The sequence below is a fragment of the Myodes glareolus genome, chromosome 17, assembly GCF_982192425.1.
Source record: "Myodes glareolus chromosome 17, mMyoGla1.1, whole genome shotgun sequence".
In the NCBI taxonomy this organism is placed as follows: Eukaryota; Metazoa; Chordata; class Mammalia; order Rodentia; family Cricetidae; genus Myodes; species Myodes glareolus.
In genome coordinates, this window is record NC_142042.1 from 64352573 (window position 1) to 64375250 (window position 22678).

The 22678-nt window shown below is 42.0% G+C and overlaps 1 protein-coding gene across 2 annotated transcripts in view; it reads right to left on the reverse strand.

The window, feature by feature from the left end:
* Window positions 1-8083: 8083 nt before the first annotated feature.
* LOC125415103 (late cornified envelope protein 3B-like) overlaps window positions 8084-22678 on the reverse strand; it is a 15761-nt gene continuing 1166 nt past the window's right edge. Inside the window, exons 1-2 of one of the 2 annotated variants that reach the window (XM_085677994.2) lie at window positions 9149-9240; window positions 8084-8657 (exon numbers count right to left, since the gene is read on the reverse strand). In XM_085677994.2, coding sequence (XP_085534120.1) covers window positions 8347-8640 — 294 coding nt within the window. In that variant the 5' untranslated portion in view covers window positions 8641-8657; window positions 9149-9240 and the 3' untranslated portion in view covers window positions 8084-8346. Of the gene's footprint in view, window positions 8658-9148; window positions 9241-22678 lie in introns of those variants that run through there. The other variant, XM_087897439.1, reaches the window with a different exon arrangement.

The following is a 22678-nucleotide window of genomic DNA, read 5'->3' on the forward strand; positions in this document are numbered from 1 at the left end:
CAGGGAAGCCTCTGGACCCTCCTGCTTTGCCACATACTACATCTCCTATGCCATCAGCAGCCAGGAAGCTTCCCGGGGACAGTGATTGTGTTCTATCCGTCTTGATGTTTCTTTTGCATCTCGGTACTGTACTCTGACTTGTACATGAAAGTTACTCAACAGAGCTGTTGATTGATTGTTGACAGCAGTCTATGCAATTTAATCCTTGCTTTGTACTTTATACTCATCGGAAAATTATACCAAGGTGTGGTGCATTTCAAATACAAAGTAGCACATTAACCCTCTACTCCACCCAGTTCAGAAACATAGGGAAATGCCTGGACTCATTTTTGGCATTACAGCCATTCCATAATCAAGTTACAAGCAATAGGAGAGCAGAGATGATTTAAAATATTACTTCTTTAGCTCAAAACATAAAGCTTTCAGGGATCTGCAGTCCCAATTTTCGTCCACCTTTAGCCTTTGGTGGGTTACTACAAGCCCTGGAATCTGCTCAGTTTCAATCCCTCTGCCATGACCCAGTTAACATTGAATGTATCAGAGCCGGAGCATTAGCTCCATCCCACCTGACGGTTAATTTCATTTTGAAAATTGTTTTCTACAAAAATATATGTAGTTTTGATATTGACATAAGTTTTCCATTTTCCTGAATGATTGCATCCATTGAAGACAAGAGCAAATTGTAAATTAGCAAAAGATACCTTACATTGGCATAACCATTTTATGGCTGATTGTATGTTTCTCCATATCATTCTTTACACTTGATTTGTTCAATAAACCCATTCAGGCTGCAGTGTCATGTGTCACCTTCCTAGTTGTGTGTCTCTATGCTGACTCTCTGTTTAATCAAGCATCCAGGCTGTCATGCAGTCTCCCCCAGACCTTGGTTTTCACTCAGGAGTGTAAACCTTCTGTTCATTATAGTAAACGCACCTAGCAAGCTTTGCGTGCCCACATGGTTTTCTATTTCATGCCTATCTACTGTTGATTCAGCCACCTCCTCATTATTGGACATTATCTTACCTCCAAGTCTTTGCTATAATTAGATACAGTGTAGTGCTAATAGTTTATTCACTCAATAAACATGTATAAAATGTGTTAACTCTGCTCACCACTATGGAAGGAACGGAAGGGGCAGAACAGGGGACAAATTTCCTGGTGACTTCTGTTAAGGATAGAAACAGAAAATAATTATAATCTGATTTTAAATAAGACAACCACAAACACTGAAATAAAAAAACAAACAAATAAAGAGCTAGAGAGTAGTGGGGTCCAACCTGTAATTTAGGCAGTGGTGGCGGACTGTGCATTGAACTGCAGGATAAACCTCAGATGAACCTGCAGAGCTAGAACACTGTACTGGGTATTACGCAAACTCACACCATGTGGGAGGGCTGACTGCTTGGCATGCTGGCCAGTGCCTGGGTCCTGTCCTCAGCCTGGGGTCCAGCTTTTGACCCTCCTGCTGTGCTCCTCACCTGCCTCACAGCTGTAGTCTGTCATGTGTGCTGACCCTGGCACTTTACGAAAAACTTTTGCAGGCTAACCTGATGCAGTATCCATTTAATCAATTAGTATCCATTTAATTAATTAATTAATTCAGTGGAAATCTTCAAATCTGAACAAAAAGAGAGGGAACAATGATCCCTCAGTTACACTGATTTTATTTCTTTTACCCTCAGTGATTTCCCCCTTGACTATTTTAAGGAAAAGTCCAGAATGGCATCTTTTCCCACCTTCAAATACTGAAGCACTTGTCTCGAACATATGACGTTTGAATAACTTGTTTGCCATCGCTATTCCTGAGAGGATGAACAATACTTCAATAACCTGAAATAGTTTGTGCTCACATTTTTACAATCGTCTTAAAAGTAAGGCTTAAGAGTTGGCTTAAGAGTCTCCGTGAACATTTAGACACACGTTTGGTTGCCGTGCCTCTGAAATGTCTTCAGAGGTTTTTCTCCCACATCATTTACTTTGTAAAGAAGTAGCTTACTTGATGAGAGTTACTCACATTTTGAGTTAGGCTAATTACTCTTTCATGCCATTTCTCTTTCTTGTGATGCCCCCACAATAAATTCAAGTTCAATATTTTTGGCAAGCATGAATCCAGTGTTATCTCACATGTTTGCTAAGCTGTACAGAAGACTTGCACCTTCTTGAGTCCCGCTTGAGTGATGTTGGCTGAGAGCCACCTATAGGCTTGGATGCTGTCAGTACCATCATCCATCCATCTTAAAGCTGCCCATAAATCTCTCACTTAATAGTATAAGCACTTCTCAGTGATTACTTCTTGAGATATTACTTCATTATGGATTAATAATATCACTTATTACCTGAAATCATGTAGGAGCTTTCTCTCCAACTACTTCATAGCTTGAAATATAAATTATACAGAAAAAAGAAACTCTTATTAATATTTATAAATAATATACATTATATATAATTTATAATTAAATCTTCCTGTGGCCAAATTTTTGGAGCAACTAGTTGACAGCTTGCCAATTTCTAAAGATAGCTCTTGAAGGTCATCACTACTTCTGGGTCTCTGTTTTGAAGTCTACTGCTCAGGTGTGGGATATTTGTCGTATTTTCCATCTGGTAAGAATCCTCTAAAATGACCTTCTATGTGCTTTCCACACAGCCTCAGTGGCCTCCCACAGCATCCCTGCTTTCTGGTACCACATGGTGGTTCATCTCGTATATTGCTTGTCTCAGAACTAGACAAGTATTTCTCTAAGGATTCTTGCTTTCTTTTAGTGGGAAATAGCATTTAGAGACCTCAGTGTGGACACCAGGAATGCAAAATGCCACTGTTTTCTTTAAAGTATTGCTAAATCTTTTTAGTGAATAGCTAGAAATATATTTAAGGAGAAAATTGTTAATAAATAATATTTTGAATTCAAATTTAACATTTCAGAAGTATACATCATTTCTTGGATTCTCTTCTTATAGTCTATTATACTGAGAATAATTAGTATTTTATTTACTCTATAATACAGCTGTGCTATTTTCTAAATGATAATGATATTATTATTATTATTATTGATAAGATCATTCAATACTTTGTATGTTTTCTCTGAGACTTATTTGGTTCTTTAAATAAAGATATATAATGCAAATATTTAAAGTTGCTTGAAAAAAATATTTTTTTCTCTGTAGTAACTTGATGTAGCACTTGCTTACTCCAATTGCTTTATTTTTGGCATTTAGAGAGTTTAACAATTTTATTTTTGTTGATGCATACAGCATTTACATGAACCAACAGATAAGGTGCATTTAACAAGGTCGAATTTCTTTTTTTTGACTGCCCTCTGTTGTTTTGTTAAATATTTTTTATTGAGGTTTAGCTTATATTTTCTTTGTTGTTATCCTTTATTCTTATCTCCAACCCTCTTATGTAGGCAGGAAAGCAGTGATTATAATAATGGAGGAAGTAGTCCTGCAATGTTGGAGCTCAGCTTTCCTGTGTCACACTGCCCTCCACAGTCTGCTCCAGGCATCTCAAGGGAAGAGCCACTAGCTTACACTCAGTGCTGGTTAGATGCCCAGTTTCAACCAACTCGTTGCTTCACTGAAGAGTCCTCCCACTCCAGGATACGTGAAGTAACTATGAGAGCTATTTTTGGACTCACATACTGCTGAGTGCACAGACAAACTGTGACTACACAGGTGTGCTGTCACTTCCTGCTAAGACTGCTGTGACGAAGGGACACAAAGATGTTGAGTGAGTCCTGAGGCAAGTATGGGGACAATTCACCTGAGGAGAGCGGTCCTGAGAGGAATGAAAATCATGTTTCGGGGAACAACTGTGATGTCTTGAAGTATTTGTCATCTGGGATCTTTTAAGAGCAAAAACTGGTGAAATACCCTCCAAATTCAAAGATGAGAACAGGCTCATATTCTTTTCTTTCTAACTTAATTTAAAATAGTATTGGTAACAAGGCAGAAAATAAAAGCCATAACTCCCTTAATAAAGTTTCTTAACAGGGTAAGGCCTTTAGATTTCTAGGGTAGGCATTGCTAACCACCAAAGGAGTTCCTCACCAAGGGGTCCTCAGAGAGCTTGCCCAGAAGAGGTGCTGGACTAACCATGACCATGATGGTAACTTTCTTCTCATGTCCATGGGAGCTTCCAAGTCACCTTCCTGTTTAGGTCTGCTTCCAGTGCTTCCAGAGACAACCTAGGTAAAACATCAATCCTCCTGGGACCGTCCTCCCCACCCCTCTCTCCAGCTCCCCGCCTGCTGCTCTCCTTCTTCTCCCCCCAGTTTCCTTACTTCTTCTTTTTCTCTTTTTTCTGTCTTTTTTCCTCTCTCCTTCTCTTCCTGCCCTCTGCTCTCGCACCCCCTTTTCCTTTATCCCTCACTTTCTCCCTTACTCTCCCCTCCTCTCTCTCTTCTCTTCCCTTCACTCCCTCTCCTCTTTCCCCTTTCTTCCTCTCCCTTCTTTTCTCTTTTCCTGGACTATTTTATCGATGCTGTTGGGCATCCAGGTAGGTTTTAATCTCTTTAGACATGAATCCCTTCATGTCTAAAGAATGACATATACATTTTAAAATAAAAACTTGAGCAATTTTCCTGTCTGTCAAATGTAATGACCTGTTAAGGTTTTGGAGCCTCCCCCCACTGTCATGAACACACCACCTCTCTCACAATTCCAGTACCCAGAAGTATATTTACTAAAAAGCTAAATATAGGTGAAAAACTGTTGTTTTGTTAAATAAATTGAGTCTATATTAGTATTTAAGACCATTTATAGTTGTGTATTGTCTTTGCCTTTTATCTAATTTATAAAAATTAAGAAATATTTTTGTGCCTTAATGTATTAGGAGTTTTTGTTATATACCACTTATGCTGTGTAGTTGTGTTAATATTACTGAACATATGTTATAAAAACTTCAGTCAGCTTAAAAACAAACAAAACAAACAAAACAAAAAAAAAACAAACACACACACACACACACACAAAGCAAAATAAAACTCATTCCGCTAGTTTCTACTTCCTGGTGTGAAGTCACACAGCCGAATAGCTAGGTCAGCTCAAGAGGCCTTTCCATAGAAATGAGAAACACTGGCCTCAGGTGGCCACTAGGTGGCTCTGCTCCGGGAATTCCTCATAGTGGCTGATGTTGAGACTGGAGTGGTAGGAGACTGGGCATTCATGAGTTGGCTTCTGTGATTTCAAAGTGATCCTCTCTCAGGTCTCGAGGTGGGTGGGGAGAGTGGGCAGGGTGAGATGAAGATTTCGGGTGACAGGGAAGCTTTTATTTCCTTCCTTCCAGCTCCAAGTTTTCTGCTTCTCCCAGGGCAGAAACCTTCTAGATGAGTTTTAGAAAATTCTCGTCTGGTGCCAATTCCAGTCCTTTGTGTGTGCTGTAGGCTAGGCGTGCTAATTCTGTTTTGTTAATTCGTTTCTGCACTTGCTCCATAGCCACTGATCTCACCCTATAAAGATAACACAGCTGTCCTGGGAGAAGAGGACTCACAAATGAACACAACACAAATCCTCTTCTTGAGTGACTGAAAGGGGAGTGAGCCGGACCAGCATCCAAGTAGCTAAGATCCACGTAATGTACATGAATGAAACACCTCTGTATCTTAGGTCAGAGCCTTGGGTGGCAGTGAGCCCAAGGAGTGGTAAATCCCAATCCTGTCACTTACTGTTGTTGGGATGGTGGCCCAGGTAAGATCACCGTCTTGATCAACAGTACCTGTCAGAAACAGAGGTCTTGGCCCCATCTCTGTACAAGGGCATCGGGCAGAGGCTGGACACCCAGGTAGCGCTAATGAGATCTTAGAGGTAACAAGGATCCACGAGGAAGAGATAAAGGTGTGGTGACAGTGGGTCCAACTGGGGAGTCGGAGGGTATCATGGGCAATCCATGACTGCAGGAAAAGTAGTAGTTTAATCAGGAGAACAGATATTGGAGGCTCTGATATTCCTAGGATGTGCTGATGTATCTGTTTTGTTTTTATTCTTGTAATGATGTGTTACTGAATAATGATGGATTACTGAATAAACTCAAGCATGAAACACAAATGTGCATGCATGTGATGTACAGAGAAGGAGGGAGGGAGAGAGGGAGAGAGATAGAGACAGAGACAGAGACAGAGAGAGATGTCAACTCTAAAATTTGCCACAGTGTGTTCTTATGCAGAGGTTGTGTAAAGCCAGGGGGATCTAGAGGAGGGAGACATCAGTGAACTGATTCCCAGAGAACAAAAGACAACAGAGATGTTTAAGGCCAAGTCAAGCATAAAACATTGAGACTCTGTGTTAAGATGACAGCATTGGAAAATTAAAACAAATGTAACAAACATTATATGACTATCTAGGCAGTGGTAGAATCCATTTTCAGAAACTTGGGAATGATAGAGTAATAGGAATAATTTGTAAAAAACTGGATTATCTAAAGGAAATTACAACAAATATGAATGATGGTTGACTGTATGTAATGAAGTTGTTATTCCAACTTTGCTTTTTGGACATAGATCCCCTTATCATTCACAAAACTTTTTCCAATGCTCTCATGAAGAAAGACATCAACATTTCTAAGGGACTCCACAGTGATGTATTCTTTCTGAGATTATCATTGAGTCCTTGGGCGTTGCTGACAAGGTCAGAGGGATTGCCTGGGTCTAACTGACAGTGGGCTTGATATTGCCCCACCCCATCCATTGACTAAGGATCGGTGGTGTCGCCTTGGAGAAAGGAACAGGCCACGGCTTCTCTCCCAGCATCACCAAGTGCTTCCAGGTTGCAGGAATGCTGTGCCTACTCTTGACAAAACTGACATGAAATTAAAGTTGGCGTTGACTTGTTCATTACATCACCATCACCATAATCATAAGTACATTCAGTGTTTTATCTTTGAAATTTCTTCAACTGTCCTGTCAGCAGAATACTTACAATGATGGAAGAGCTAGAGTATGTGGATTTATATAAATTATGTATTTCCTCATTCTAGTTTATTGTAATATTGGAGGTATATTTCAGAAAGAAATATAGTATCTCCAAAAATCACACTATAGATATTTGAAAGCATATATAGATATAAATTTGAGAAAGAGAACCATGTTGTCTTTATCTAGTAAATTTATCAAAATCTGTAGAAGTGGCCTCAACCTTTTAGGAACCAAAATGTAACATGAAACAAGTTAAGTACTTCCAAGAAATGAGTTGGGATGCTTATTTCCCCATGAGCACAAGGACATGTGAGGGAGTGAAGGAATCCATTTCCTGTTGGCAATGTGTCCCATGCTGTGCTAAGTTGTTCTGGCTATTGTGGAAACAGGCCTTTCTAGATGTGCCATGGGCCATCATCAAATCTAGCTAACTACTTCCAAGGTTTTGCTCAGTCTTGTGGCTTGTCCCTCACCTTATTAAACCTACATAGGTGCTTATTACACAACAGGGAAAGTAAATACCTTCATTCTAGGGGGCTGCTGTGACAGAAGCATGCAGCTGTTTGAGACCCTAGAAGCACCCACCTCAGAATATTGTTTCATAGACTAATTGAGAAACTATGTCACATAATCAAAGTCACTCTTTTGTTTTTGGTTTTTCTATTTTTTTATCCCAAATGATAAGTAAATATTTGGTTTAGAGAAATGCATTTATAAAACCAGAATTTTTTTTAAACCAAACTCAGCTTCATTTTTCCCCGGCATTCACAACATCTTCAGGATTAACCCGGTGGCACCCTACAGGTGTTGCTGGAAAAACAGTGTTCAACCCCGTGGCAACCTTCCTTGCTTCCTTACTCTTATCCACCTGTCTTCCAGTTTTTGCTTCCTTTGACTTCCCATTTTCTGTTTCTTTGTGGGGGATCAAGGAACACCCATTAATCTTTCCCTTCTAACAGAATCTGCATACCAGTCAATGCACTTTCCATACATGTTACAGAGTCATCAGGTCTCCCACAGACACGAAGTCAATGTCAGTGACCCCCTCCATTTCCTAATGCAGCAGCCCACTGGGCAGTACTGTTCCTCTCTCTGTTCCATGTGCTAGATAGCACTGACTAGTGGAGCAGAGGATAGGAGAATCCACAAAGGTAGACACGAAAGATACAATGGTGTTGAGAAACAAACTCTTTACTTCCAAAGGCTCAAGAAGAGGATAATAACAGACTGGGAAGTTATCAACAAGCTCTCCAGATAGCAGGGTGCTTACTGTGTGGGCATGCAGAGAACAGGAAGAGCCTGGAGAGATCTGAGCTCGCTTACAGAAACATCTCAGCTCTTAAAGGGAACAGGAAAACTGGGAAAGAGGTCCTTATGTTGGCAAAGGTTGTTAGACTTGATTCTGGAAATGTTTCTTTTCCCAACGGCACCGTCCAGATCAGCAGCAGCCCCCAGACTGCTGGCCACTGCCACGGTCACAGGAACTGCCACGGTCACAGGAACTGCCACGGTCACAGGAACTGGAGCTCCTGCGCCTGCATCTGTGGGACCTGCGCCTGTGGTGGCTCAGGAAGCAGCCTCCCTCAGAGCTGGGGACACTGCAGCCCCCAGAGCTTGTAGCACAGCAGGAGGAGGCTGCAGGCAGACACTGTGCTGTGCTCTTTGGGGGGCACTTGGGGGAGGGGCACTTGGGAGGAGGCTGGCACTGCTTCTGGTTCTGCTGGCAGGACATCACTGCAAGGAGTCAGTCTGGGAAAGCAAAGAAAATGTCTTTAGGCCAGTGTGTCCCTTGGGAATGGTTTCATAAAGCCCTGCTCCAAAGACTTGCTACTCTCTGAGCTGTGATCTTTGCAAGGCAAAGGGTAATTGGTCTCCATGCCCTGCAAGCCACTGCCTTCCTGTTACCCTGCAGGCAGGAGGGAATGCTGCTACTTCTAAGTAGCTCTCTGGTGAGCTGAAACAAACAGATAATGGGAGAATGGCTCTTGCAGAGTTCTCTGGGCAGATGCAGGCCTCTCAGGAGAGAGCAGGAAATGCAGAGAACCAGGACTCTGCTATGTCACAGGCTCTGATGCACCCACACAGGCTCCTGTCTGTGTTCTCCTCACTGCCCCTTGTCCCCAGCGGTCCTCTTCCTGCTGCCTTCCCAATAGACACTTCTGCTTCCTCCTCCCCAGTCAAGTCCGGCTTGTCCTCTCTGCACACCCTGGATGAGGCCCTCTCCCTGGTCAGGTACTCACCAGATGCAGTAAGGGCAGGAGGAGAAGGCTGAGCTGAAGAGGCTATGGGTGAATGGTCCAGGGCAGCAGCGCTTTTATCCTTGGCAGGCAATGATGCACAGCCCAAGCATGCTGCTGCTTTCCCAACCAGGGAGGTGACAGAGCCAGCACTCCTAGTATCTTCCTCATGTTTCTAAGATCCTGACAAGAGACCATTACATCACCTCTGACGTTGCTTCCCTGGTATACCTGAGACCTGCCATTGTTTCTTTCATGTATCCAGCTAGAGCTATAACTTGTTTTTCTCTCTTTTTTTGCTGGGCAGTGTGAATGTAGAGATGCATAGAATACATTTCCTGCCCTTGAGCATTTCAAATACAGCTGCAGAGACAGAAGAGTATATATGTGTGTGTGTGTGTGTGTGTGTGTGTGTTATATACATATGTGTGTATGTATATGTATGTATATACAGTACCATACAACACATATATAGGACCACATATATAGTGCCGTATATGTATATGTATATGGTACTGTGAGAGTTTATTGTGTGATGCGAATGTCTCCAAAACATTTATGAGATTTGATTAGATATGATTAGGTCCTGATTCTCAAGAGTGTTAAATCATCAAACCACTCAGGCCCAGGAATGGGATGCATTTGCTAATGGACAGAGAATGGATCCCAGACCCCGTGGAAGGCAGAACTGAAGTTCAGGAAAGATGTGGATGAGAGGCAAAGCCAAGAAGGCTGTTAATATCACCCCAATGTAATGTGGTCAAGGAGGGTGTCCATATTTATCCTCTGAGAAATATTTGGTATGGGGTATGAGGGGATAAAATGATCTTGAAATATGGAATATTAAATATGATTGATGAATGGCAATATTTTTCAGTGTCCTGCTAATGACTAGGTTGATGATATGGGGTACTGTCTTCATCTTCATCACAATTAATGAAATTATCATAATAACTTTCAACATTTCTGTACATGGTTTTTAACAGAGAAAAGATTTTTAATATACTGCAGTGGATTAAGCAGTGTTTTGAGAACAACTTCCTTGTGGACACATAAAAAGAGTCTACTCTTTACTTGTAAGTTCCAGACAATTTTAAAGCAAAGTTTGACTCCAGTAGAGTGAAGCCTGGTAAACCCAAGGACTGAGTGAGCTTACTATAAAGACGGGGAAGGAGGTTCATGCAAGAGTGTGAAAGACCACTGTGCTGGAAAGTCTCGGCGCAGCATAGATGATGGTGTTTCTGTAGTCACATAGATGGAGTTCATCTCAGTTAGTCATCCCAGCCCATACTTTAGCTCCTCCCAGACTCCCTTGTCTTCTGTAGTTAGGGCAGAATTGCAATTGCACAGAAATGGTTGCCAAGAGCACCTGAAACTTCAGATCAGGGTCCAAGGACCCTTCCTGCTCTTCCTTTTCTCTGAAGGGACATCAACAACCATTAGGCAGCTGGTGATGATTTTTATGTTTTTTTTTAATCAGGCACAGGTGATCTGATGAAGATGGATGCTGCTCTGCTCAGTAGCTCCCAATGTGTGACAGATGGTAATGAGCACTGCCTGTCTGTGGAGAAGGATTTTTATGAAATATGAATTTTCTTTTTTAAAACCAGATTTTATTGCACTATTAAAGACGAATTTGTCTTTGAATTCATCTGCTATCATAATTATTTGCTTCCTAAATTGCCATCAGAAGTATAACAGAGCACTGTTTATATTTACATTAAATTATAGTTGTTAAATTGGGATCTATTCCTTGTACCCAGGTTTGGAAGGGCCATGCTTACGTAAGCATATTAAGGAATGAGCATATTTTACTTCACACCGTCTTCCCTCCTCTCCCTTTCCAGCTTTTCTCTTGTCTGCTTTGTTGACTACACAGTTTCACAGATACTTTCATGCCACATACACACACATTTTATTTATGTATGTGATATTTAGTATCTACCAAAGAGATAAAACATGATATTTGTCTTTCTGGGATTTTACTTCACATAATGCAATAACTTTCAGCGGCATCCATTGGGTGATAAATTTAATTGAAACACTTTTATGAAAAATCTGTGCTTGCTTCTGTATACTTTAGTTTCTGGGTTTTTGAAACAAAAACCCCTAAAATGATGTTATTTACTCTATTCAAAATGTGGGGAATTCATACTTTCTTTTGAAATAGTCACAGAGCCATGAATTGCACTTGGTCTTAATGGATGAGGAATGAAAGAAAGTGGAAGGACTGAGTAGTTCTCCTTTCTCATTTTCCTCTGACTTCAGGTATTTCTTGCCCCAAGAATATTTTCAAAGCTTAGATCATTAATAACGCTGAAGTGTCCTTTTCCTTCTAATAGCTGAGCATCCTATAGATTGTTAGTGTACTAGAAGAGATTATCTGTCACCCATTGTTTGTTGAGAAAAGTCTCCCTAATCTCAAGCACTTGGATATTTAGTCCCCAGTTGGTGGTGTTGTTTGGGGATATTAGGTGGTGCAGGTTTGCCAGAGGACATGCAGCCCCAGGAGTAGACTTTCAGAGTAAAAGCCATGGCCTGTTTTTAACTTTCTCCCTCTTCTTATTTCTTTCATTTGAAAAATGTGAACTCTAAACTTTCTGCTCCTGCCATCACGGTTGCTGTGTGATGCTGTGAATGTCCTGCTATTGTGAACTCCTGTTCCTCTGGAACAGCAAGCCCAAATCAGAAATGATTGTTTTAAGAGTTGAGCTCAAGTTATATAATTTGGAAAGTTGAAGTTTTCCTGGACTTGGTGCTGTCAAAAGGCAAAAGATACTTAACAATACAGTTATCGATCTTTATCATTGTCAACCAGAAAGATGTTAAACCTTCTTTATCAAAATATAAAAATCTTCATTATTTTAAACTAGATCAATGAAGCAGGTTAAAGCTATAAATGCTAACGTGGTAGTCACTCACATTAGCTAAGGAGTAGATGTCTGGTCTTGTGTGGTTTAGACACACACCACTGTTGGCCTTCAGAATAACCTTGGCCGTGGTTTGCTCCCTTATGACCAGAGTCAGCAGGACTGTTGGAGGTCTGTGAAATGTGTGAAATGCTTGTATTCAACAGAAGACTATCATAGCATTCGCTCTTAGAGCCAGCTCAGCTCCTCCCAGACTGTGGGACTACTCTTCCTTTTCTTAGCAGTGATATAGTCAGGTCAGTCTGACCAGCAATAAAGAAAGATACAGTAGTTGTCACAGATCCACTGTGTATTTACTGTTCTCATTCTATGACAGATTGAGAAACTACAGAACAATTAATTATACAGAGGTATTGAGTGCCAAATAAAATTCTAAGTGTTACAGGGTATATAAGAACAGAACGATATTTGAAATTAGATTTCCTACCAAAAATGTCTGTTATTGCCTCATGTGTATGGTCATCAGAAGCAAGCTTTGACTCACAATGGCAAACCTTCAGTTATTTTGCCTATGGGTTATATAGACAGAAGAAGAGATGGGGTTAGGAGGCAACAATTGAACAAGGAAATATATTACCCTTTTGAGCTAATTCAAAGTATCAATCTATAAGTTCCAGGGGTTTTCAGTGCAGAATCTCGCCTCTCTTTATGGCAGACAGGGTTGCCTGAAAAGTTTTCCTTTGCTTCTTTCCCTGATTGTTTATCAGGGAGATTTCTGAGACACCTGACGATGGAGATCATTAATCGCACGACTAGTTTCGTGGACTGTCTTGTCTCTCACTTCCTTTTCTTTATGAGATCACATGATCTACAGAGCACCCATCCTGTGATGACTGACAGCTCATAGCTCTGAGTGTCTGATTGCTCCTTTTCCCCTCCCTGAGAACAAAGGCTCCAATCCCAGTAGTCTCACCCTGAGTAGCATTCTCTCTATATGGTTTCAGCACATACAGGAAATACAGAGACTTGTCTAGCTGGAGGAATCTTGATGGAATTTTACGGCTTAGTCATTCTAATTGGTACTACAGGAAGGATCAGTACAGGATTTCTTTGTAGCATATTTTCAATATTCTTCCCAACAATCCAGGAGGAGTCAATAACACAAAAATAAACTTTTTTCCTTACAGGTCAGTCCCTCCCATCCTCATAACAGTTAAATTCCAGAAGGAAGAGGCAGCTGGAGAGCCGCCTATCTTTAATGCCAATCTGAAGACATGTGCCATAGGGCTTTTATATAGATTATATATAGATGCTTATTCCCTCCTGAGATTAAGCTGTACTATTTGAAAGTATTCGTATCTTCAGAGTCCTCTCTGAGAAAGTTCCAAATGGATGCAACCTGTAGGGAAGCATAGATTAAAGTTTTATCCTAATATGAGGATGATATCTAAAGTCTCAGAACTGAAAATACCAGAAGACCTTGATCTGCTTCATATTTCCTGAGATACTGTGCTTCAGTCAACACAGCACAGGGGGAAAAGGATAAAACAAAAGCACTCCCTTCCTACTTTACTCTACTGAACCTAAGACATTTAATAGGCTCTATGAAAGTCTTCACACCAAGGGAGCATCTTTTAGATACTTGGATTTCTGTAGCATCAGTTCAGAACAATAAGCTTTCTGATTCTGGACCACAATGGGCAAGCCAGAAGCAGTCATTTAAGGTGGCATCAGTTTTACAATGGACACACGTAGGTACTACACAGTTACTTGGGCTGGAAACTTGGGTGGGCACACGATGAGCTCCTGGAGTTCAGAGTAGAAGTCTTCCTCTGATAGGAGCTTCTGAGAAGTCAAAAAGTAGAGAGAGGAACTCAGGTGTGGAAGGAAATCATGCCCATGTGCTACTCACCTGTAGTGCATGGAGAAGAAGGAAGAAGGAAACCCCTGAGAGGCAGATGACATTGACAAAGTCCTTTGGCTTAACCTGCTGTGTCTCCCTTCAATTTGTCACTAAAATTCTTTCATTCATGTTGTTTTCTTGAGACTTATTATTTTTCTTGAATATGAGAAGAGGGGCTAACACATTAGGGCTGTGGGAGGTGTGTTCCAGCTCTGGGGCCGGCATGTCACTTGGGAATTCTCAGTGCTTAGGCGAGAAGGTCTCGGGAAGCTGTTATCCCTATGGGTCTCAGCTTGACACAGGCTCATGCATTGTTGGGTTGGCATCTGCAGAGTGGTTGAGACTGAAAGTAATGGGACAATGGAAAGAATGCAGTGTTGTTTGACAGAGGTAACCAGAAACCACCACCACAAGGATAGGGTGCCTGGGAAAACAAGAAGATCTTGCTGAGTGAAAGACTTTATATCAATTATACCCAAGACAATGCTGCTAAGATCAGGCCATGGTGAGAGCCAGAGACCAGAAATTTACTGGCACATGTGGTTTAACAGCACAAAAGAGTAGGATGTACGTCACGTGCATAATGTTTAGGGCACCCCAGTGCTTTGAAGGACTCATCCACTCCTCCGATCGTCACTATTGCCCTGTGTGACTTTGTCAGGAGACCTAGAGGTGATGGAGTAGGAAAAGCTTCATCCATTTGCTTTACTGGGTCGTCCAGTCCTGCTCTCTGGTGTGCAGGGCCCTGACTGCTACAGAGGTGACAGGAGCTGATGCTCAGGAACTGTGTCCACCGCATAGGTCAAGGCTGGAGTCGCTCAGGTAGAAGCATTCTCCAGAGTTGAAGATGGGCACCCCCTGCAGAAGTAAAAAACAGTAAGAAAAGAGTGTAGCAGGAACCAGGCAGGATATTGGGTGGGGACTTTGACAGTCACTTCTGGTGGTCTTGGTTTGTCCTGATTTTACTTCAGAACACCTTAGGGGAAGGTTGGACGCTGCATGGAGTAAAAATGAAAATAATGGCATGTGATGGCACTTGCTTATAAATTGACATTTTTTTCATATATCTGGGGTGTGGCTCTGAACCTACAGGTTAGGAATCGTTCCTGGAAAGACAGGGAAAAGAAATAGCAAGTCGAGGGATCCCACGTCCAATGAGGAGGGACTAAATCTTCCAACTATTTTTGTCTTTACTTTGCAGATGGGAAGTAGGGATGGGGTAAAATGAGGGTAGCAAGCATTATTTAGTGGACAGCTTTCTTAACTTGCCCCTAGTCTTGTGATGGCAAGTATAAAGTACTTTGGAGAGGGAAGAAATAAAAAAAAAACAAACAAACCCGGATTATTAAAATATTTGTTTTGTAATCTATATTGCTGCTCAATTTTTTACTCAATAAAGTAATTTAACTTTTGAAGCAGTTCATATTGAGCTAATGGTCCAGTGTGTGGATGAAAGGTAATAGTAAAATAGCTATGATCCAACCAAGGATGCTGATGTCAGTCCTTGGGAATGAGGTCACAACCTAGGATCTGAGTCTTTAGGGCTCAGTATCTGGGCAAATGAGAGTGGGAAGAAGACAGGGACCTTAATTTTGAGCCTTTCACTAGTAGGCTCCTTAACCTATCCTTTGCCTTCTTAGCTGTTATCTTGGGAATAAAGCATGCAGATGTTAGAATAGTATTTTATGTCCATCAAAACAATGCTGTTCAGTTCTAAAATTTTACCTCTGATGCAAATTTTACTGAGTTTATTGACTCTCTGTTCCAGTGTCTAGACAATGCCCCAGAATGAAATAAAACTGAATGCAGAACCACTTCTTGTAAACAGAGACTACATTTCCGTTTCCCGAAATGAAATAAACATACAGAAACTGTATTGAGTACAACACTGACTGATGACTCAGGAATATTTCTAGTTAGCTCTTCCATCTTAAATTAATACATTTCTATTAATCTGTATTTTGCCATGAGTCTATGGTTTATTGATAAGGTTCTGGCACCTTTCTCCTTTGACCGCTCCATGGTGTCTCCCTGACTCCACTTTCTTTCTTCTTACATTCAATTTAGTTTTTCTGCCTAGCTATATTCGGCCCTATCATAGACCAGAGCAGATTCTTTATTAACCAATGGTAATAAAACAAAACTGCAGAATGCAGAGGAGAATCCCACCTCAACTTTTGTTTAAGACTTCTGCCTTGGATGAAAATGAGATGTTTCTCTAACAGATTCACTGGTATTATGACTTCAGGTTCATAAAGATTCATAGTGGATCAATGTCATATAACTACCCATTTAATGAGTGAATTAATAAATGGGTGGACTCGAATTTGGTCCACAAATCTGCCATGAGGATGGGAACTTTGTTTCTTCAATCACTGATACCTCACATAGCTGGGCCACTTTTGCAGCAGGACACCCTTGAAATAACTTCTGACACCACTGATTGCAGTGATGACTTAGATCCAAACTAATAGTTGAATGTTCTATACTTTTTAAAAACTAAACTTATTTTTATTTACAGTGTTACACATACATAAATGCATTTTGGTTGAACTTAGCCCCACCATCCCCTCAAACCCTTGTCATTGTCCCACATTCCTATAGTGTCCTCCGCACTCCCATATCTTTTTGTTTTATTTGTTTTTGTGACCTCCTGAATTAATCGGGGTCACACATGTGACCATGGGTGTGCAGCTATCTACCATAATATAGAAGTGGGGCTGCTAATGTCTACGTCACTCAGGAAGATTAATATCCTCCATCTCCTCACCGAGTGGTGAAACCCCAAGAGTGTTCCACATTCATGATTGGATGTTAGCAGGCTGTTGATTCTGGATCCATTTCTCCATGTCTCTGATGGGATTCACCAACATCAGGATTTTCCATGGCAGTGCTTGACTATTAATCCTACTCTAGTTCCTGGCAGATAACATGGTACAGCCATTAAGCTGCAAACCTAAGGTCTGGAACTGGTTCTAAAGTAGAACAGTGCTTTGCCTATAAATCTCATCATGTCTGTCCTGAACTGGTTTCAGGGCCATGAGATATATCCGGGGTTTGGCAGAGACACCGTCCATGTAATTTGTAAGCTCTTAGGATTCATGGCAAATCCTTCCCTAGGAACCATCTTTGTTATTATTTCAAAGCTTAGCATAACATTCTCAAGCCCATAGCCTGCTTCTATTCAACAGCTTCTCATACTGTGAACAGTGAGTGGTGTGTAACTTGAGCACAATGTCTGTTACAGCATTCACATCTCAGCTCTAATTGCTTTGGAAGACATCATCTAAGTCAGCTTCCAACAAGATCTTCTCTTGATATTATTTTGATCCCCAAGTCTTAAAATAATGAAGCTTTGATAGTGTAAGAGAGAAAACAAATACCTAGTTTTATTAATTTCCCCAAAACTTTAGGATATCATTAAGATTTAAATGTATTCATACATTACTGGACATAAGAATTTCCTTCTATATCTTCCCCAATTAAAAAGAGTAAGAACTGGGTACCCTGGGCTCTCAGTTGTGGGAGTTTTGGGAGCTGGCCAGGCCAGCTGTCCCAGGCACGGGCTTAACATAGGATGCAAGTCATAATTTAATGCCAGCGAAGGGATGGAGAAGTTGCCCCCGAGCCTAGAAACACTGGGAGTACTGGTCAATTCCCAGGTTAAAAGACTCAGTTAAGCTGGCCGGAATGGGGAAACTCACGATTAGAAGCCAGTGTTGTTTGTAGGAGCCATGGCCAGGCAGATGGGTCATTGTTGAGAAGATCCTCAGTCCTGATTCAGTCCCAGAAGTTGGTGGTCAGAGTCCCGGACGAAACCTGAAGCCGGGATCCTGACCCCAGGGCGGGCGAATCTCCGAGTCACAGCACCAATTTTGTTCTTTAAAAATATATTGTTGGCATGTTCCCCGAGCGGCCTGCGAGCCAGGCAGAGGCTGTCGCCAGAGCGGTGCAGGTTCCTCGCGGCGAGCACGCGTCCTGGACAGGCTGATACCAGCCATGCGGCCGGGAGAGTCAGGCGGGCCGGTGACCAGGTGCGGTGGATAAAAGGCTTACAGGACATAATAAATGAACATAAGGCTAAATATAAAGATGAACATTTATTACTTAAAGAAGAGGCAGAGAGACAGAGAGATATGGAGACAGACATAGAGGAGACACACGTGCACACGCCGAGTGAGGGGACAGAAGAAAGGGGTTAAGATGGTGAAGGAGAGGTCAGAAGTGGCTGGGAGTGGGCGTGGCTTGCCCCCTAAAGGGACCAGAGAGCAAAAGGAATAGCACTCATGAACATCAGATCTCATGGACCAAAGAGTTCCAGCCTCTGAGACTGACTCAGGAGTCAGGACCTGAGGAAGGGTCATAGCATCAAACATCCGCACCTCAGCAAAGACCTTCATCTTTCTGGCCTCAGGGCAAGGAAGATTGCAACAGGACAAGAAGCTCTGACATTTACCTGTGACTTCTGCTTAGGCAACAGTATGAGACTAGTAAAGGCCGGGTTTGGTCGCCGGCAGTAGAGTTCAGAATACAGTGTGTGGCACACAGTCTGCCCTAGAGTGATTAGCTATGTAACTGCACTAGAAAACACTATAAGTTACTAACCATGAAGTCTGTGGTTCTCTGGTGAATTTGTGTAAACAGAATAATATGTATTTTCCCTCTATGTCATTTTAACTTTGAAGGCAATCTCTAATATTAAGATAATGGGCATTTTATAGATCCCGTTGCATTTACAGCACAGTTGGGACCACATCCTTTTTTTCTTTTTTAACAGCATTAGGAAATGAGCTAAAAAAAAAAAAAATTATGGGGAAAAGAGGGATGGGGATCTCGGGAATAAGAAGCCTCTACTAGAATTTCTTAGACAACTGAGTCCTGTGTATGGAGGAAAGTCACTTATGGAGCGTGTGGGAGGTATGCACATTTATATCTCAGCCCTGAGCAGGAGGGGCACTTATATTGGGCACTCGGTTTGTTCTCACATCATTGATATAGTTACAGCATGGAGATGTGAGTAGCTGCCTGTCACTCACTGTGCCCATCTGTTTCATAGCTGTTGGAAGTGGATGAGAGGGTTAGGATTCTGACTGAAGAAGCCAAGTAGTTTTCACATTCTCCCTTCCTCCTTCCCTCCCTCCCTCCCTCCCTCCCTCCCTTCCTTTTCCTTCCTTGTTTTCTTTTATTCTTCCTTCTCTAAAATGTGCTGAGTCCAGCACTTCTTGTAATGCTCATCCCAGGCCATCTTCATCATCCTGGGAAGATGGGAAGAGTTTTCCTAGGTGGAGTCACATGACTCCCCAGTTACCATGACTCAGCCTTCCTGCACACCCTCCATGCTAACTTTTCCATCCTGTCACTCACTGCATATTTGATGCATCACAGTGATATCACAGTGATGTAACACACCTCACTCTAGAAATGTCCTTAGCAGCACACACTCTAGAAATGTCCTTAGCAGCACATGCGATGGGTCAGGCAAACACCATGAAAGAAGCATGAGCCACAGGCAAGAGCTTCGCTGTTGGTGTATGGTGGCAGTTCTCAACATGTGGGTCATGACCCCTTCACACGGGTCACCTAAGACCATCAGAAAACATAGATATTTACATTACAATCATAATAGTGACAAAACTACAGTTATGAAGTAGCAACAAAAAATAATTCATGATTAGAGGTCACCACAGCATGAGGATCTGTATTAAAGGGTCACAGCATTAGGAAGGTTGAGAAGGTGCATAGACACGAAACTGAGGGTCTCTGACTATGTTCTGCAGCCCCCACCATATGTCAGACACTGATCAGAACTGTGAGAACAGTCCCAGGGCTGTAGCTGTGTGCTCTGTCCCTGGGAAGTCAGTCTGATGGCAGGACTGAGAGGGCCTCCTAGAACCCAAGCCATCAACATCAGCAGAGAGATGGTGCTAGGGTATGAGGATGGGGTCGCGTGGGGTGAACTAAGGAATCTGAGCTTGTTAGGCACATTCATTTAGGAACTGGGTGTTTCTGAATTTAGAACTTGGATCTCTAAGTAACAGTTGGTTTCTGGGGAGAGAAAAAAAACTCTGAAATAAGAGAACAACGGGTGAAGACCTCTCTGGAGAAGACATAAGAAATCCATGATATCCAAGCTGAAATGGCTCCAGCATTCAAACACACTGTAGGGTCTCCTGCAGGTAGCTCAGTGAGGACAAACATCCACTGACAGAGCTGTGAATGGCTCTGAGGAGGGGGTGATACAGGGCCTTGTGCAAGTAGCATAGTGAGATCCAAGTCCACTGACAGAGCTGCGGATGGCTCTGGGAATGGGGTGATGAAGAAAGGCTGGAGTGTGAGGGAGCTGAACTGAGCATTGAGTCATCCTTTCTGGGTGTGGTTATTGAGGTCTGTAGTAACACAGTTAAACAGTGGTTCTTTGAGGATTTGGAAACTGCAATGTGGTAAATGGTCCAGAGTTTTTCAATGCATTTCAGTATAACACTGGAGATACGTGGCTCTCTGGAAATCACGTTCAAGAGCAGAGCAAATCTTTTAAATCACAAGCAGCACTTACAAGGATGATGAAGCATAATTATTTAAATATAAGCCACTTAATCACAATTATTTAAAATATATTGTGAAGAAAATTATGTGTATGATTGTCCCATTATTAACAGTCTAAGCCTTCTCCATTTGGTAATGAAGAGGTTATTGTCATGGGAAGAAATAAAACAATAGTATTGTTGTGGCTGTGGAGAAAGAAGGTAGATGGGGGAGGCCTGAGAAGAGAGCAAGAAGGGAGATGGGGGAGGGCTGTGGGGAGAGCAAGGAGGAAGATGGGGGAAGGTTTGAGGCCAGAGGCATGCTCTTGAACAGACTTTTTCTTATTGGTGCTAATAGATGATGTTTAAGGAAGCTGTGAAATGCTTGCTTTTTCCTGACCCCACCAAACCACTGCCTCAAGGTCTCAATACTTTGTCCAAACTGGTGTCTTCTCTGGGTTTATTAAACAAACAGCAGTGTCCACTTGTTTCCAGAGAACTAATGGTTGCTTCCTAGGGTGTAGGCCATGGTGTTTTACTGCTTGTAAAATTAGGAGCTGTGATTTCTGGATCCAAATTCTACTTCTCTGACTCCATACTGACCCTGTAGGGCCCAGCATTGAGGGTACAGCAGACAATAAAAGCATGAAATGAATAGATGGACCCAGGAGTTAGAACTCTATTATTGTCTCCTTCATGAAGTCTGCGAATCCACACTCCACTAGGACCTCCTCTTGTTCTTGTGTTCTTCCCAGCTCCCTAGGTCTTGGTGTCCCACTCAGGCACTTTATTGGTGACCCTTCTGTCTTCTCTTTGCCCCAGTAAGAGCGAGCCAGAGTGGAGGCACTGTTGTGTTTTGAAGTGGGGGTGCTTCTGAACCTCTGAATCTGGTTGTAAAGCTTCTGTCAGATGGCAAGCTCTGACCCTCTAGCTCTGTCCAGTCTGTGGGACACTGTGAGAGGCTGCACAGAGCTGTGGGAACTTTGCCTGGTGTCACTCATATCTACTGTGTGACTGCTCTCAGGATGCCACTGGACTGCTCTCACTGTCTACAGCCTGTCAATCATCCTGCCTCCAGCGATTTAATATAAACCTTAAGGCCAGAGCTCCTACTTCAAGGGATAGTTTGATTTTTAGACTTGGACAGTAGATGTCTAAAATTAAACTCTTTTCAGGGTTTTTTAATTACCAAAGTTTGAATGAATTCTTTTTTAAATTCATTGAGTGCAGGAGGTGAACCATAGTCTTCTTTTTTTGTATTCCCAGTCTCAAAAATCCAGTTTCTTCTCATTTAGAGTTTAATTAGAGTTGGAGCTCTGTGTTGTTTCCCTGACTCTCAGAGTGAGGCGCTCTCTGATTCAGTTGCAGGAGCATTGCTTCAACCACAGCAACACCTGAATTTCACAGTTTAGGTCATGGCGGGTCTGTGTGGTGGTTGGAGCTCCCTAGTATTGGAGTGTAGAGTTTCAAAGCCATAAATATTTGTCTTTTAAATTGTCCCTACTTATACTAATGATAGCATTTCTCCTCATCTTTTCCCTAGAAATTCGCTTTTGCATACTCCAGTCTCCTCATAGACTAAATTCCAAACCTCTGGTAACATCACCTCCTTTTGGCCTTCTTACACAATCATCTAAGATTTGTTCCTTTTTCTTGGATCTTCATATGGTAATTGTATTAGCCACCTGTCCATTGTTTTTCTTCCTCTGTCTTGTTTGCTTATGTATGTATGTATGTGTGTGTGTGTATGGATGGATGCATGTATGTATGTTTGTATTTATTGCTTGTTTGTTTGCTTGTTTTCTTTCTTTTGCTAGAAGTAGAACTGGGCCTCACACATGAAGACACGCCAGGAGACCCGAAAGCTTTGTATTCAATACTTCCTCTGCCTAATGTCTATGCCTTTGCCTCATGTTTCTGACTCCTCTGTAATGAGGACCTTAGAAACAACTAATTAAAACAAATTATCACAGGTTAGACGTTTATGGGTTAGATCAGGGTGCTGTCATGTTTCAGAAGAAAAATGTCTTTCAGAGATTCAGAGCACCAGCCAACAACAGACATACCCTTTCCTCCCTCTTATTCTGTGGTGAGACTCTCTGCAGCCCTTCCAGAAGCAGGCAGGAGTGGTTGTTTCCATTACTTCCTGTGTACAACTAAAGATTTGCCCCAGAGATGGTTTTAATGGTCAAGGAGCTAAGGATTCTGGGACATGTCCATGGAAGTTCAAGAGTGGCAC